The sequence below is a fragment of the Hesperophylax consimilis genome, chromosome 11 (genome assembly GCF_061612785.1).
Source record: "Hesperophylax consimilis isolate HC1 chromosome 11, BYU_Hcon_1.0, whole genome shotgun sequence".
In the NCBI taxonomy this organism is placed as follows: domain Eukaryota; kingdom Metazoa; phylum Arthropoda; class Insecta; order Trichoptera; family Limnephilidae; genus Hesperophylax; species Hesperophylax consimilis.
This window is the reverse complement of record NC_142846.1, coordinates 12,813,716-12,833,251: the sequence shown is the minus strand read 5'-3', so window position 1 is coordinate 12,833,251 and position 19,536 is coordinate 12,813,716. Positions and strand designations below refer to the sequence as shown.

Below are 19,536 nucleotides of genomic sequence, written 5' to 3'. Positions count from 1 at the left end.
ATATGTGAAGCAGCATCACCAGGCAAATTAATAAAACAGCAACTGCAAAACAAATTATAATATTTAGGTAGCAAAACCTATTTTACTATCCATGTTCGTTTAAATATTCTATCTATAATAATTTAATATAAGATAATTTTATTTTTGGTTACCAAGGAAAATCAGCCAGCGCCAAGATTCCACAGCGTCGACTGCCCGAACTATATCCTCGATATGTAGAGCGGCGCTTGTAGACTCTGCCGCTAGATGTCTCGCCGCTTTAGCGAATGATCGTTCAGCGACTCGCAGCTCGGCTTTCTGCATTTGCAGAGCCTCCCGGATATCTAGTGGGAAAATTGAAAAGCTTTTAGTCGAGAATTAAACCATATTTAATTTGGGTTTACTCCAACAGAGAGCGCTAATAGTTAATAAACTGGAACATTTAAAAATTAATGGTTTGTAGTTATATTTTTGCAAATCATAAAAATATTATTGTTATCGAATTCTAACAGTGGATAGTATAATTATTTACAATATTTAGTAGCGTAATCGGGAAGTCCAATGAAAATAATTGTGACTTTGAAATTTATATTCATATGGAACAACATAATCCGTTTCTGAATATGGATATATGTTTTATTGTACTTGGAAAATGAATATACATGCAATGTTGAAAAATCGATTAGATAAAAAACATACATTTATTATGTATAATGCTACAAACGCGGTCTGACGTCATAAGAACCGTCCGGAACAGTTTCAGACTGGGAGATTGACGTCGTATGACGTCATATGATGCAAAACCGAACGCGTTATTTAATAAATTACTACGAAATGGTGGCAAAATAACATTTTCTGGTACTAAAGTTATGGTAATCATGTAAAATAACAATATATGTGTAAATAATATACATGGGGTTTTCAGGTATTTTTGAGCTAGAGACCAGAGGTGGCTGCCGAATTCAACAGTGGGGGCGCACTTGTAATTTCTACAGGGTCAGCAGTTGTGCACTGTTAAAGTATCTGCGGGCCCTGTACAGTTCTCCCAGCTTCTGAGAGGATCACTTGACTATGGCTGGTCACAAAGAGTGCTATCAAGCATATCAATAGAAGGCAAGTTGGGAAGATTGCTTTTATAGAAGGACATTAGATTTTTAATTTGATCGCTTTTAGGCGTAATCAGGCATGATTAAGTCTTTCAAACATTAAATTTGACTAGATTATTCTTACCCCAAGAGGAACCTCTCGAGGTTTCTCTACTTGAAAGCTTTCCGAGCTCTTGCAGTTTGTATATCCTTTGAGGGCTTGTCAAACAAAAAAACTATCATGGACTGTCACACAAAATGCTCATCATGTACTGTCATCCGTGTAACCGTGAATTGGTGTACACGAAAAATGGCAATTGATGTCCAATATAAACAAAATCGGAGACAGAATCGATCCTTGTTGGACGTCAACATTTTTTGAATGCCCAAAAAGTCGGCAAACCATTTACACAAGGATGCAAGAAGTCCGTAAAAAGGCAGTTTGCACTTAAAATTGCACTGTATAATAAAATTCTTTAATACATACCTTCAATAACAAAGCTTGTCTGGTTGGCTACTGTTTTAGGAATGTCTGAGAACTTTTTCCGAGCACTTTCTGCAGCCTCCGTTAAATTACCAGCATTTAAAATATCTGCCATTGGCTCCAAATGCTCTTCTGTGACCTAGAAAAAACGATTTAATTTTAATTAAATCTTAAGTAAATAATAATATTATTTATTAAATAAATAATTTTAAAAATATTCAAATATCATAGCATATTATTTTCTTTTGCTTTCTCCCCTGTGTCTCCAACGCGTTGGTTGATAAGAAGAAAAAAATCGGTCCAGTTTTGATGGAGATAACGAAACCTCGGTCTTGACGATTTTATGTAGGTATTATCAGAATGGGGTGCAGTTGTATCTGTCGCTCTGTATTCGGGCGAGAAAGGGGTAGAGGGTTTTGATAAATATGTATACAGTCAGCGAATTGATGTGACGTAGTTGATATCGTTATCCTAGTGATGTTTTGTCCCGATTTATCAATATTTTATATTTAAAAAAATCTGTTTGGTGACATTTCTCGAGCATGCCAATACTTACCGAGGTCACTTTTCACAATTGTTCTAAATTTCAAAAATCCAGATAGAAATTTCAGGACTACGTTTGAATGGACAAAACGCCGCCCGTTTTCCTCTTAATTCTGAATTTGAAATATGATATAAATACGTTGTCCCGGTAATTCTGTGTAATGTTCTGTTTCATGTTTTGTTTAGATTTGTTATTATTATCTTTTTCTTCAATGGTGTATAATCACACGTTTATCACAGCGAAGAATGTAATTATACGTTGATTTAAGCGAAGAACCAATGGTTTCTTCGTCATAATGCTATAATTACGAATCTATCCTAACAAAGCCTTGAGATTCATATGTAAAATCTTTTAACATCCCAGTTTGTCAAACCTCCTATGGACAAAAAAGCTTTAAATACAATGCTATTAAGCTATACAATTCTCTACCTATTGACATTAGAAAAACACAAACCAAAAATTTCTTTTAAAATAAAATCAATGATTACCTCCAATAAAAATATACATTAGAAGTATTTCATAACACACTAAAAATTGTGCTTACTGTGTATATATATGTATAATATGCCTTTTGGTCAAACTGAAACTTAATTAATTAATTAATAAAAATTATTATCGCTTCGCCCTCATCTTCTACATTCATTTTTGAATTGTAAAATTTAAAAAAAAAAATACTGATTTTATTTTATCTGACATTTTCACAATATTGTATTAACTAAAACCTAGATAACAACCACTCTGTAAATTGCCATCTCAACGCAGGGTTTACACACCTAGCGAGATGGGCAATACGTCACTATTGTAACTTAATGTAATATAAAATTAAAATAAAATAAAAAAGAAACCATTGGTTTTGAAATATGTCTATCCTTTTTGATTAAATAGTGGCGTTAAAAAAGTTATTTATTTTATTTGAATTTATTATGGTCCTCGAGTCTAAGCTATCAATATCATAACACCCGGACTTGGCAACAACTCCTATGTTACATTGAATGAATAAATCATGGACATACGAAATATATTTTTGCAACTTGCAACTTCCCGACTAAAAGTCTAATGTGCAGATCATAATGCTACGGAAGAAACTTTAAATTTAAGATTGATGTTTTGAAGAAAATTTGACGTAAGAATGAAAAAAACTATAATTGAAAACTGTATAAATATAAATGAAAGTGTATATTACCCACTTTCAGCTTTATAACCCGAATAAAACAACATTTTTCAAATGTGATAATTTATTAAGCTACAGCGTATTATGAATAGTTAGTGAAAAACCAATGATAGGTAATGTTTGCTTTTGAAATAAGAATATGCTTGTAGGATAAGCATTTGAAATTTGGAATAATGGCACGAATATAGTGCAAATTCGTATGCATTTCTTAAAGTACAAATTACGTTAGTCTATACAAAACTTTAATCAATTTTTATAATTAAGGGTTAACCAAAAAGGTTCTTTTAGTAGGTTTAAGTAATTAATTAACCAGCATAGATACAAGAGTTTGATTAAAAATAAAACTAAAAATTACAACCAATTTGATTTAAAGTACTTCGAGATTACTAAAAAAAATTAAAAAAAAAAACTTATTTGCTCACATGTTTTTTTTATGAACACTGTACAATACCTTTCTTCGATTTCACAACAAACCTTGCATTCTTTGCTCTACATTGTGGACTGCTAGCTTTGCCGCGCAATGTACTTGAGCCGCTACTAGCAAGTAAGTTTAAATACTTAAACATTGATGGAAAGGCATTTAGTCAGTATTCATTGAGTACAGTTTATTTTATACTTTTGATTGCTTAAGTCGATGCCATACGTAGTAATGCAAAATCACATGTTTTTGGTTTGAAAATTTGGTCGCCTAGAAATGTTTCAGATGCTTTCACTAAATACTGCGAGTAGAATTCATCTTGGCCTTTGAAATAAACGAGTATTTTTTAGATAAGTCTTTTTATAAGCCCAGAAAAAAATAATGTAAAGGCCTATGAAAACTGCTTTGAAGTTCAAAATCCCCTACTTACGAACCCATTTTCGGTTATGATTTTATTGTATAATGTGGAAAATTAAGTTATCTATAATATGATCGAAAAAAAAATAAATATTTATACCTGAACATCCACAAAATAAAATAAAAGGCACTTTTTGGCCATGTTTTTTTCTTTCATAAATCAAAACAGGCGGATGATGTTAAGCGGGAATTTAAACCTTATCACCATCTACGTAAGGGTTGTTATTGATAGCGGCTCAATTTCAAATATTACACGACGTAGTGCATCGCCTTAAGGCGCCAAAAGTCTGGCAATTCTTTGATGAAATTTATAAATACATTTATACAAAAATTCATTTCATCATCTTCATGAAAATTTCATTTTGATCAAATAGAATGGCGATACACGATAGATAGTGTAAGAGAGGCATACCTAAAGCATGCTTATTGGGCTGGAACCAAAAGGTACTAAGTCAGTGGCGACATCAGTTTCCGTTAAAATTCAGATGGAAAGGATTTCTAGTGCGTATTTCTTATCAGTGACCTATATAATAGTATGAAAGGCAGCAATTCGTCAAGCCTCTTAATTGTTAGGGTTAGTTTCTTAATCTGCCTTAATTTTGGAATATACACGGATAAAAATGAGTAGGTATTGCCAATTTATTAAGAACCTCTTAAAATAATTCGTAATCCGGTTAAAAACGAGACTGCAGGCCGTTAACGAATGAATTGAAAGTTTCCTGATAAACTTTTGGAAAAATACCAATGTATTATCACGATGTTGGTAGACGTGTTCATAAATATCCTAACATTTTCACATTTTGTCATTATATAGGTATTATCAATACAAACTCAGGAATTTACCAAACGGCACATTTTTAACCGAATTACCAATAATTTAAACTAAATTACCAATGATTTAAAATAAATTAGCAATAGGTACTCATTTTCTCCTTGTATAAATATCTACATTTTTTAACTGCTTACTCAAATTCGCCATTCAAAATTATATTTCCCTTAATATAATAGCGTTGCGAGACACGATGAAAATTCCACTTCGCCAGACCTCACCATTCGATAGTCATTTTATTTGATTCAGATTCATAAGTAAACGAATTACCGTAGACATTTTTACTATAAAGAATTTTTCAAGCTGTCTTTGTTGACACAGCTATACACTTTGTATTCATGTGATGGAAAATAATTTATCATTCACTTGATCTGAGTAATAGTTGGTGATATCGAATGATGGATTAATTTGTTGTTTGTGCCTCTAATGGACGATCAGAACGGTGTTGTATGACAATGGAGAAAGGTAATCCCATGAAAAGCTATCAATTTCCCCGAGTGTAGATGCGCACTTTTATCAGGATTAATTTGATACTTAGCCTTGTAATTAGGTAAGCATGTTAATGCGCGATCAGAATACGATCGGGTAGACATAGTTTATTTTATCCGCGCTCTTGATTCGTTACATGAAGTATTTCCACTGACCCATTTCATGTTCACTTTATTGATATAGTTGTTAAAATGCATATGTAAAAATACAGGAATGCGTACAAAAAAAGAGTATATTCAAAAGCATAAATTCTTGGTATAAACATTTGGTAGACTAAGGTTTTCAGTACGTAACTAGCGCTCTTCGCACAATTTTAAAATTGACGAATAAAATTATCATTTTTAATTATTGAAGACAGTATTAGCGATTCCGATGTGACCGTATCTTTTTCTGATTTTTCTGTTTAAGATTTTTGTTTAGAAATCACTAATATTGTCTTCAATAATTAAATATTGCAATTCGAGGTTTAACTCATTAGGTTATTAAAAAAAAATATCATAAATCATTGAAGTATATTAATAAGAGCGTATTCACACAGAGCTATAATATGCGTGGGATGGCGTATTTCGGCATATCGCTCGCCTTACATTCCAAATTGGAAAGTATGGCGAGCGATATGCTGAAATACGCCATCCCACGCATATTATAGCTCTGTGTGTGAACACCATAACTCTCAAACGAAAATGTGAAGAAAATGATTCGGTCGCTTATAGGAATTAATTCCAGGACCTCTTGTCGGGACTTGTAGGGGCTTTGCTCTTCGGTAAGGCTGCGGTCCTGGGTTCAATTCCTAGATGCGACCATAGAGCTACAATCAGAGAATAATATCTCGTCGAAACTTGTTCCACTATTAGAACGCGATAAGCGGTACGCCTAGACCGGATTTGGTAGTTTTAGTTTGAACATTGGGAGAGTTGAAGATAAAATTTTTTCGCTTCATATCTCATCAATAATTAACTAATTTTCTGTTTCACATTTTTCGTTTGAGATTTGTTAATATTATCTTCAATGATTAAATATTACCATTTAAAGTCACTCGAAAAGTTATTCCACTATCAAGAAATTGAAAATTATTTTGTGTTAAAATATATGATAAATGAGAAAGATATGTTTATACGATTTTGTAAACCGCACTAAAATAGGAAATTATGAAATAAAAGTTATGCGATATGAGCTTTGAATACAGTGTATAAAATTTTTGTGTGTTTTTTAAATTTTTTTTTATTTAAAGAAAGCAAGACAAAAATATATATTACAGTAAATAATAAAATAAAATACAGAAAAAACAGAAAGATCCAATAAACTACTTCTCAGTAGTTTGTCGATGGCAACTGGAATGTATTTATGTGTATTTATGGAAGGCATTTCTAGTGTGTTTTACTTTTTCAGTGACCTATAAAATTTATATTTTAATTTTTAATCTTTATTTTTAGTTTAAATTTATCTTTATTTTAGATGTTTTTTTATTTTTTTTAAATGTATAAATTCTTATATTATAAAATGGGGGCCTCAGCACGGGTAAACAACCCAGTGAGGCCAAAATTACTGAATTAGAATATGAAATATTGTAAAATAATGTATCAACAATAAAAAAAATAAAAAAAAGTATGAAAGGCAGTAATTCGTCAAGCCTCCGTTAGTTGCTGGGGTTAGGCTTTTTATCTGTCTTAGTTTTGGAATATGCACGGATAAAAATGAGTATTGCCAATTTATTATGAATCACTTCAAATAATTCTAAATAAGTTATAAACGGGATTGCAGGCCCCTGACGAATGAATTGAAAGGTTCCCGATGAACTTGTAAATATGAAACACCAATAAACAAGTTAATTGAAGGTGATCAATACGTATTTAGTATCACCGTGTTTTCCTTAATTGGTCCTTATCCTTGATCGACCCAAGAATTGAAAGGCCTCCTCCAGTGTAGAAGGTGCTAGCAGCTAGCAGCTAGTGGGGTACAAATACAATTATAATAAGATCACGGCGGAAGGCTGAATGGTGTATATTGTACTCGTATAGTGTGGCTGCAAAGTCAGGGAATAAGGCTGCGAGCCTCCTGGTTATCGTCCTCCATACGTGATTACTAGCGCAATCCAATAGCGACCATGTGGGGCGTCACCGCTACGCGAGGTTTACTACGCTAGCCTTGCTAAAGGGTGGGTTATGAAAAACCGTTTTCAATAAGGTTCATTTTGAAAAGTAATAAATATTAAAAGCATTTTTTATGCTTAAAAGAAACATCACAAAGGCGCTTTCAGGAGTCACCATCTTCGTGTTACCTATTTAGTTGGTCTAATTCATTCGGATGACTTCCTTGATATCTATAGCGCTTATTTATATGTGTGGATATAGTGGCCTCGCGTTCACTTGACTACTATTGACTACTCTACGAAATTATATACGAAACCTGAACAATGTAGAACATTAATAAAAATAAAAGACCTTATACGCATCACTATTAAAGTAATAGTCATGTTTCGGTACCAATGGTTTGATCGTCGAAAATTAATAAAAATATAAAAGTAGGCAAATTAACGATTATTATATCGTTGATTAAGAAACAATTGGTTTCGAAGCACGTTCCTTTGATTACATTATGTTGTTCACAAAGTATTTTATTTCATACATTCATGTAATTTGATCAAAATGATGCCACAAAGTGAATTTGTGATTAATGAAGACGCGAATCTATTCAAAAGGGAGCTTTAAGCCCCGCATACCCAATTTCTACCGATTTAAAGCAAGTTTCTCGTTAACTCTTTAAATTTATATGTTCAAAAAAAAGAAGTTATTTTTGTCAAGATAAGATAATGTCTATTTGTTATGCCGAAACTGAAATTATATGAAATTCCCTCGATAAAAAAAATCGCAAAGTAAGCTTAGAAAATTATTTAAAACACGTTTTGTTCTGTTATTTAATATGTTATAGGCATGAAAACATTTACAGTGTATCCTTAAATGCAACTGAAGCATTAGTCGAGAGATTTTTGCTCTATTTCAAACGAGTCGTATTTTATTAAATATAGCTGATATGTACCCGGCATTGCTTGGAATTATGCTTAGAAGATAGACATAATATGATAGACTTTTTAAGATATTTAATTCCATAGTTCATAATTTTGATGTATCTCACATGGTTTAGCTAGCGTTAATAATGTAAGCGCCCGAAAATATATTTTTACGACATGATTACAAAACATCGACTTTTATCTGCTATCTATAAACATAATATGCATTTATTAAATATATGAACCTTTCTGAATAAATTTTATAATTGATAGTGAAAACTTTGTAAAAATCTGTTGCGTAGTTTAGAAGAACTAAGCGCACAAACAGACAGACGCGGATACTGACTATTTTATACTACAGGGTTTTCTAATTAGAGGTGTTATTTTGAATAGCCCGCTTTTTCGGTAGATGTTACTTTGAAGCTGTCATTTTTTGACACTTGACAAGTAGAAACTACGCGATCAATAAAAATGGAACGATACACGCTTCAACAACGCATTGAAATTATTAAAATTCACTTGAGTTAATCAAATGCAAATCATCTTGAGTGATGATGCCCATTTCCACCTCGTCAACAAGCAAAATTGTCGCATCTGGGGCTCGGAAAACCCAACAATTATTGTTGAAAAGCCTTTCTATCCTCATCGTGTGATTGTTTGGTGCGGTTAATGGTCCGGTGGAGTCATTGGACCTTACTTTTTCGAAAATGAGACTGGAGCAACAGTTACGGTGAATGGATTGCGCTATAGAGAGATGATTAATGATTTTTTATGGCCGGAATTGGATGGTATTGATCTGAACAACGTTTACTTTCAACAAGACGGCGCTACGTGCCACACAAGCAACGAAACCATTGATCTTTTACGATTGAATATCAAAACAACACCTCTTATTGGAAAACCCTGCATTTGGAGATTTTCAGCATTTTCGCTTAATTATTATTGTTTCGTATTCGTATTTTTTTTATTTATTTTTTATTTAGTTACTATTTTAAATAATTAGGTTCATTTTTGTATGGCACATAAAAATAAAAATATATATATAAAATTAAAACGGATCATTGAAGTCCTCCTCACTAGGAGATCCTGTGCTGAGGGGGACTATACATGTTAGTATACGTTTTCAGCGACTAAGATGATGTTTTTAATATATTAGCTATTTTTTCTTCCGATATTTCCTTAAGCCAAGATTTGATGTCCTTAATGTAGTTATTTTTCGTTTTCCTTTGTTTGATGTTGAGAGGGAGTTTATTATATAATTTTATTGCTAAAAATTCAGAGTTTCTTTGTCCAAAGGTAGAATTACATTTAGGAATATTTAGCATGTCTGTTTGCTTGGCTCTGGTTTTATGATCGTGAGAGGGGTTTGCCTCTGGTTTATTTTTTAAGTGATAAACTAGAATATTTTTAGCATAGATTATTTGTAAACTTGGAACATCAAACAGATTAAAAATATCAGTAGTTGGCGTCCTTACGGGAGCTTTAATATGGTCTTTATGATCCAATTTTGAGTTTTCTTTAGTTGTTTAATATGGTTTGATGATGCTGAGCCCCATCCTATTATTCCATATTCCAGTAGAGAGTGGCATAGAACATAATATACTCTCTTTAGATCTGTAGTTGACAAGATATATTTCGTAATTTTTTGAAGAAATAGATGAGTTTTGTTAGCTTTTTTGAGGTTCCTTCGATGTGTGCATCCCAATGAAGTTTGTCGTCAATTATCGTAATTGACGACAAACTTCATTGGGATATTTAATTGTTTTAGTTTGGACTATATGCGGGCAAGAACATTGCGGATATTTGTTTAGACATTCATGTAATTTGAGTGTATGCTCATTCGTTGGTTGACCTCTTTTGGTTTTAGGGAATGTTAGATATTTAGTTTTACTCACATTTAATGTAAGGAAGTTTGCTTTTAACCAGTTTTGGAGTACAGTCAGACCTTGCTCCGCTTTTTATGTGTGCTTGTCCAATTTTGTTCATAGAATATAATGACAGTGTCATCTGCAAAGCTCATTATGTCTCCTTCAATGGGAAGACTCAAAAAGTCATTAATATAAATGAGAAATAGTATTGGACCCAATACGCTTCCTTGAGGGACACCGTACTTGATTGATAGAGTTTTGCTACTTTTTTTACCAATTTGTACATACTGCTCTCTTCCAGTTAGGTAAATTTTAATAAGTTTTTAGAGTTGTTTGTGTTATTCCATTTTTTTTTTAAATTTAAAAAATAGTATTTCATGGTCAATTGTATCAAAAGCTTTTTGAAGGTCAATAAAAACTGCCAAGCATTTTTTACCTTCATCCAGTTTTTTTATAATTGTATTTGTTACTTTAGCTATAGCATCACCAGTACCCAGGTTTTCCCTAAAACCGTATTGCGTCGTTGATAATATTTTATTTTCATCCAAAAATTTAACCATTTGTTTTTTTATTACTTTTTCCAATATTTTCGATAGTGTAGGTAATAGACTAATTGGTCGATAGTTAGATATATCATTTTTGGGACCGCTTTTGTATATTGGAATAATCGTAGCAATTTTAAGACGTGTGAGAAAAATACCTTTTCTTATTGAAAGATTTACAAGGTACGTCAGTGGGTAGATTAGCTCATTTAGTAGATATTTAATTGCTCTGTTTGATATCAGTTCATTTCCCGATGAGGTATTTGTGTTAAGGGAGGCTATGGTATTTCTTATATCTTCACTTGTTATCTTGACTATGTTAAGGGAGTTTTCTTGATTGACATTTTCATTCCACACTGTTTTTTCGGCAGTAAATGAAGATTGTTTGATTTTATTCGCTAAGTTCCAGCCTATATTGCAAAAATAGTTGTTTGCAAAGTCGAAAATTTTTTATGGATGTTCTGCAAAAGATGTTGGTATCCTGTCAATGTTTAATTCTTTAATGTTTTTAACATTATGCGAGGCTTTAGCGTTTGTAATTTCGTTTATAATCTGCCCGAATTTCCGGGAATCATTATTACATTCCTCGATTTTCTTTTTATAGAATGCTTCTTTAGCATAACGGATTACATTTTTACAAATGTTACGATATCTTTTGTAGAAGCGATGTAAATGGATATCATAGGGGTAGTTTCTTACTTTTCTGTGGAGTTCGTCTCTTTTCCTGATTGGTATTTACATAACTCCCTTTCAAACTATCTTTGAACACTTACTACGGGGCCTTAAAATATAAGGTTCCAAATAAAAATAAAAATAAGGCTACGTACATCTTCACCGGTCATATCATATGGGCATCCCTGGCATGGCTAATAACACTAAAAATATATCCAATGTAAATGTTTTCTTGAAATTAATAAAATTAAACACATTGCATATAACGGTAATTCAATGCACCATAATTTACAAAAGACAGCAGTTCTACTATTTGTACCTTCTAATATCAACAAACTTAACTCTGGATTCAATAGAGTCCCTGTGTCTGAACTGATTATTTATGGTTACCCCATGTTCAATTGAAGGCTTGTCGAAAAATCTTTTTTACCGTTAAAGAATAAATTATAACTTGATATTTCTACATAATTTTGTAAAATCGGATAGGTTTGAGAAACACAGGCGCCTCAGCGCTGTGTACAGTGTACATACCGCCGCGACGCTGCCAAGATTAGTGTGTCGGTAGGGGACGCTGTAATATAATAACAGGGTAAATCTATCTAAACTAAAGCTTGCTAACTGCCTAAGGCGGAATGGCTTTGTTATTATAATCCTTAACCAGATTATCGTCGAGCCAAGTCCACTCACTCTTAACAGCGTACAGAAAGAAACAAAAGTATAAGTTGGCTGAACTTCGCGAGTCAACTTGTAATTCATTTTTGTGAAAAGTTTCCGAGTCGCTTGGATGCCGGTGCGCTGTGCTAACAGAGCAGTTCTAATAACTGACTTAGTCGTCGGTAATTAACTGAGGGTAATAATTCATATACAATGGAGACAAAGGACAATAAAAATATGTCTTTGTATTACAAACACGATTCAAAATAAGTTTTAAGAACTAAAGATTTCTGTCAAAAGATCCGTGGCAGAGCGGAAACTTCAAAATATAGCAAGGGAAAATAAAAGCTTTTTTTTCGCGAGTAGACTAATTCTAAAGTACTAAGGTAATCCTCAGTAGACTAATGAGTGAATAGACTAATTCTAAAGTAGTAAGGTAATATAAAGTACACTAATGAGCGAGTAGACTAATTCTAAAATAGTAAGGTAATCCTCAGTAGACTAATAAGCTAGTAGACTAATTCTAAAGTAGTAAGGTAATCCTCAGTAGACTAATGAGCAAATAGACTTATTCTAAAGTAGTAAAGTAATCTAAAGTAGACTAATGAGCGAGTAGACTAATTCTAAAGTAGTAAGGTAATCCTCAGTAGACTAATGAGCGAGTAGACTAATTATAAAGTAGTAAGGTAATCTAAAGTAGACTAATGACCGAGTAGGCTAATTCTAAAGTAGTAAGGTAATCTTCAGTAGAATAATGAGCGAGTAGACTAATTATAAAGTAGTACGGAAATCTAAAGTAGACTAATAAGCGAGTAAAATAATTATAATAAATACATTAAATACTAATATTAAGATTCCCAACCACCTGCAGCCAGGGAGATTTCTTTATTTATTGTTAAATACTCGTATACATATTGATAGAAGCAACATAAAAGTCATCGATTCATTTTAAAAATGGTTTCATGCAAAAATACAACAATACGTTATTATACGTTTATTTTAATTTTTTTTATGTAAAACCGCACGAGAGTCCCATCTGCTCCGAACCGTCTGGAGCCCGTGAAACTACGGTATACCCAATTGGGGTATGTTGTGAGTCTAAATGTAGTGGGGAGGGGAAGAAGATACCTAACTTTTAGGATCTGGTAACCAAACAAGGCCAACGCTATTTCAAGCAACGTTTCAATTCAGAATGGTTTTCTTACACCAGGGCGATACTGAGAGTATCTTCCACCCTGAAACGTGCAATGTAAACATTATTTTAAATCAGTAATTGGTGAACTAAGACAAATTAATCAAATAGATTAGAACTCGCGACCTCCGGTTTGCTAGTCGAAAGCCTACCCCTCGACCACGAAGGACGAGACTAACACTCAGATTTAAAAATAAAAGACTATATTAGTAGCACATATATTATTGGACCAAGCCGAGAGATGCTTTAAAAAAATATATAAAAAAATAAAATTCAATAAATTTTTCAGCATCGTCTGCCTCTACACACTTTTGTAAGCAACCCAAATTTCATTATTTGCGGTTCCATAGTTTAACTGGTTTCGTGTATTTCAGGGATATTATGCGTTACACATAACTTTAGAAGATTAACGTTTTTCTGGATAGTAGAAAATCACAACGTAAATGAAGAAAATATTTTCAGATTAAAGTAGTATCATTATACAAGGCCAACATCAGAAATAGAATCATAGCTATTAATTTCGGATTCCTACCATGACCATATCCGCTTGGTTGTAAAGGGATTTCTAATAAATCGATTGAATTCTGTCCGAAGGTAACGTTATGTCCTACAATTTGAGGTAAACTTAATAATATACGAATGTAGTTTATCAATAGAAATGTGTCTAACTAGTTTTCGAAGACATTGTGAACTGGTGAGAGACATTTATATTGATAAACTTCATTTGTAGAGACATTTCTATTGATAAACTACAATTATAGCGATATTTCCAGTGATAAAATACATTTTGTAGAGACATTTCCATTGATAAACTACATTTTTAGAGATATTTATACTGATAAAATACATTTGTAAAGACATTTCTACTGATAAACTATATTTGAAGATATATTTCTATTGACAAACTACTATTGTAGAGACATTTCTAGTCTTTCAATAGAAATGTCTCTCAACAGTTTCCGAATACGCGAACGCACGCATTTTTACCGCATTCACGTTTGCGTCTTTGTAATGAATTTTGTTACATCATACAAACGGTAAAGATGAGAAATTATACCTATATTCAACTGCTAGAAAAAAGGGTTACATTAGTTCGTTTTCACAAAAAGTGTGATAGCAAAACTAACACATAAATCCATATTTATTTTCAGATATGTCCACTGACTAAAAAATACTGTAATAAAAGGTTTTGAAGTTTGAAAATTTTAAGGTTTTAAATTCTAGTGTACCTGAAAACTGGATCTATTTTTAAGGTGGAAAAAATAAAATGCTAAATAATGGAAAAGGTTTTTTTTTTTGTTTCTCTTGATCTTGTCATATTTTCCTCTGGCGTCCCGAACTCCAACCATTCACTACTGTATAAAACATTGTTACTATTAAATAAAACTACATTTTATCTCATTCCAGTGCAGAGATAATTCGTTAAGTCCTCTTCTAGCATCCCTGTCTTTATATTTTTACCATTGAAAACACTATCTTAACACTCCGGAGACTAAAAAGAACAAACTTTGAAATTTTTTGAGAAATCGGTAGTATTCAAGTGTATCTATTGGAGACAAACAGAGAAACATCCATTTTTATTTGTACAAAAGATAGATTGGGCTGCTTAACCTGTCGATAGTTCGTAATAATAAATATTATAGATAGAAACATACAATTTGATGTATTTCAACTTCAATTCAGCTGTTCCGCGTAAGGGTATATTCAAATAATATAGGCGATATCCGCTGCGTTGTGGTTAGCGACAACTTAGTGGGTGTGCACTGTGCGGTATTATAACTGTTAAAATCTATTCGGATTTCGCTTCTGCTATGGGTAGCGAAACGTTGTGGATTTTGCCTTTCTAACCAGTCACTTTCGTGTCGTCAGTGAATAAATACATAAACTCTGAAATCAATTACATGGCCAGTGAAAAAATCTTATTATTGAAAGGGAAATGCGTATTTTGTAAATAAGCGAAAATATCCGCCGAAATTTGAAGGGTTCTAATTTCGCGCAAGCCGCGAAAGAACATACAAATTTCTGACAGAATCCCGCTTGATATTTTTTGCTATCTACAGGGGCAGCGAATATCGCTTATATTTGAATAGGCCTTCAAATCAATTTTTTTAGCGCTAAAGCATTTGAAGAAAAAGCTGCGCCGCCTTATTCATACAAAACTAAATTTTTTGATTTGAGGAGAAAATACACAACTAAACTGATAATTTATATATTTTTAAATCACAAGACGTAGCTGTACGGATATGAGCAATTTGATGTATTTATGTTTTAAATTATACAATAGAGTGGATTAAAGAATTCAATTTTCATGCAACTTTGGAATTTTACTACGAGTTAATAGTAATTATTATGGTAAAATAAATGATTTTAACAAAAAAAATTTTTTGGAAAGAAATTTAATTTATGCAATAAATTTGTTTTCCAACTTTAATCGATCGTTTGTAATCTACATTTACTCCCATCAAATGGGAGTGTTAATATGTTTAATTATTTTATAATAGGCAGCTCGCAAAACATTTAAAAAATATTTCGGATAAGCAAAAATTCTAAGACATTCTGCGTTTTTTTAAATTGTATTTTGAAACTATGACGATGTTTTGAAAAAAAAATTATAAACCGGAAATACAGGATATAATTAATGGGTGCGAAAATATTTTTATTAAATATCTAAAAATCCTGTTTTAAAAAGCCAGCCGGTACGGAACAAAGAATATCCCCAGATTGCGGGAAATTTGTGAGAATTTAAACCGATTGGGTATATTGTGATATGGGGAAAATGCAAGAACTCCACAAAATGAGAATTGACGTAACTAATGCCGATTACGAGAGCATTTCCTGGTTATCCAAACATATCAAAAACAAGTTAAGTTTTTTTTTACATGTAAAAATAAACCATAATTTCGTTTCATTTCGAAGCAAAAATTTTTGAAACAGTAAATTCTAAAATGACTAGATAATAAAAAAAACTTACGTAGAATTCTGTTAAAGTTTGGAGGTAAAAAAACTTGTGAGGAATTTCTATTGTGGGTATTTTCGAACATATGCATTGGCAACCCTTGTTATAATACCTGTCTAATTTTTATGATATTATACGGCCATAATATAATGCCTTCAATTAATAAGAATGTTATGAAATACGCACAAATCATTAAAATAACCCAAACTAAACCCTAAATACAAATTTTGTGCATGTTTACAGTAACCGCCTACGTAAATAGTTGTCTTCATTCGATAATTAAGTTGAAATCAAGTGTTGTTTTTTTAAGGGCCTTTATGTGCAGTAGAATTCTACAAAATGAACTTAATTACTTCAAGAAATAACTATGTATGTGGTGGCAGATGGTACAAGATGTATTAGAATTCCATTTTTAAAGAGCTTTTCCATGCAGCGAAATTCGAAGTTTTTTTTATACTATAGAAACAAACAGTACATGATTTACAGAATTAAAACAATATACAGGAATAAGATAGGTACTTCATGTTATGTACCTATGATATGTTTCCTTGTATGTCTGCTAAGTGGTATGTTTATTCCTTAATTACCAGGTGACTTGTGTAGTTTATAGGTGTGTGTGTGTGTGATATGTGTAATGTAAGGGTGAGTGTTTGTGTGTGTGTGTGTGTGTGTCTGTATGCATGCGCATTTAATAGTTTAAATTATTGACCTGATGCCACGTTTGAATTTGGGCAGTGAATCCGAAAAAATAATCGGGCGAAATACATTGGATACCTTACGAGGATCAACATATTTTTTTTGAATAATTATCATTAACACAATAAAGAATGTTTAATAATTTCCCTATTTTTTTATGTGATTAGTGATTACCTACCACAAATTAAAAGCTCCCGACCATCTGAAGCCAGTGAGACGATATGTTGTGAGGATGAAGGTACTGGAGAAGGGAAGGAGGTTGTAAAAAGGAAGGTGGGGGAGTAACTGGCTATTCAGATCTGGTCACTAAACACGGCTAAAGCCATTTAAAGCAATATTTCAATTCTGAATAGTGGTTTTACACCAGGTTGATACTGATTCATGAAGAATCTTATTATTTAGTATCCTAATTTAAAGAAAAAATAAGCAGCTTATATCCGAATTAGATATTTGCTAAACCTTTTGATTAAAATAATTATTATTCCGTTTGTTTGGGTATTTTTCCCTCAAATCCAAAATTAATTTGCATGAAAAAGCCGCGCAGTCGTTTCTCAAGAGGTCAAAGATCATAATATCAGTTTCGGAAAGGTGACCTTCGTGGTTGTTAGTTATTTTAATTTCTAAACTACGTACATTTCCATTCATTTTTTCAATAACAAAATAAGATCTAGAAGAAAAGGCGAAGAAAAAATGTAATGTTGTGTAAATCGATCAATTCTGAAATTATAATGAATTTCTGAATCTTGAAAATAGATAAACCGATTGAAAAAAAGCCACTACAGCTACATAAGCTGATTATTAAAATAATAATGAAAACATGCGAGCAGTATTGAATTATAGTAGGTGTACCGGACAGCAGATGGATGTACGATGTACGATGTACCTGAATAATAATTGTAGTATACTGGATAGCAGATGGGTGTATCTGAATAATAGTTGTAGTAGGTGTACCGGAGAGCAGATGGATGCACTTGAATAATAATTGTAGTAGGTGTACCGGAAACTAGATGGATGTACTTAAATAATAATTGTAGCATGTGTACCGGACAGCAGATGGATGTATATATAATAATTGAAATAAATGAATATTGATGTATAAGTGTACCGGACTAAATAATAATTGTATTAGGTGTACCGGTTAGCAGACGAATGTACCTAAATAATAATTGTAGTAGGTGTACCGGAAAGTAGATGGATGTACTTAAATAATAATTGTAGCAGGTGTACCGGACAGCAGATGGATGTACCTAAATAATAATTCTAGTAGGTGTACCCGAAAGTAGATGGATGTACCTAATTAATAATTGTAGTAGGTGTACCGGACAGCAGATGGATTTACCAAATAATAATTGAAATAAGTAAGGAAATGAATATTTATCTCTTATAACAATTAATTTTACGATGCCGAATCCTTTATGAGGTTTATCACCGGATATTATTTATCACGTTTATCATGTATCAAATGGGATATAACAGCAGTAATTAATTTTCAGCTATTTTTCTTGGTTCCTTAACGCTCTCATGCATCCTGTTTAGAGGCAAGAATAATTTCTCCACATTAACACGTGTAGAAGCTGTTTAATTTTAGTAAAGTTTTTTAAAGTCTTGTGTTTCATTTTGCAAATCCTTACTCAAAGTACCAGTTCAAAGAAAGCGTATAATTTACAATAACTTAATATGAAATTTTAATTTAGAAATATTGGCTACCCAATGAAAAGCTGTGAAGATCTTAGACTTCCGAAAACAAAATTAACGGGAACGCAAAATAATCTCTATTTTAAAGTATTCAAGATATTTTTGAACTACCGAAGGATAAAAGAAGCTAAAAACCTTGCAGTTTTACGTGGGTTATGCCTACGTGCTATAAAAAAATAAGTTTTGTGGGAGGTGTAAAGTATATTTTGTTCTGTAAATGTAGTGTAAAGTGTGCCTAAATATCATAGAAATAATGTGCACAAGTAAGTTATAAAGGTTTATACGAGATATAAAAATGTAATTTTGAGAAAAATAGGTCATGGTTAGCTTTAGTCGACGGGTAAGACTCTCGCATTATCTACTATACATTAACACGGTAAATTCAATTTATGATCTTACAGCTTTAAAGTGGATTCGTAATAATATAATAGTTTTCCTTCAGGATTACCCCAACGGTTTGGCATAAATCTTTAATCCACATAAGACAGAGCACTTTCACATATGGCATTGGGCTTACGTACGTATTGGCTTACGATGAATTTGGTTCTCGAGTGTTAGAAAAACGATTATAACATTTCAGAAATTGGATCGCAAGTTAAAAGGTGGCTTTAAAAGCTTTAGGACAACTCACGCAGTACGATCGGAGCTCTTGGGAAATAAAGCGAGAGCTTTCTTCGAGAAATCAAGGTGGAAAGAGTAATCTATGAGGTCTTTGGAAATAAAACTTCGAATGGAATAGGCGGTTCTGTGTCACTGCATTCTAATAAATCTGAAAGTCTTGTGAGAATTTTTAGAGATAGACAAATTTTAATAATAAAGTAGAGTTAAATTACTTTTC

General features: G+C 32.3%; 1 protein-coding gene across 1 annotated transcript in view; it reads right to left on the bottom strand.

Annotated features, from left to right (window-relative positions):
• Nucleotides 1-19,536, bottom strand: part of prom (prominin) — a 90,248-nt gene that overhangs the window by 24,699 nt on the left and 46,013 nt on the right. Inside the window, exons 7-8 of the mRNA XM_089637547.1 lie at nucleotides 1,552-1,687; nucleotides 153-323 (exon numbers count right to left, since the gene is read on the bottom strand). Of these exons, the coding sequence (XP_089493673.1) occupies nucleotides 153-323; nucleotides 1,552-1,687 (307 nt within the window). The remainder of the gene's footprint in view (nucleotides 1-152; nucleotides 324-1,551; nucleotides 1,688-19,536) is intronic.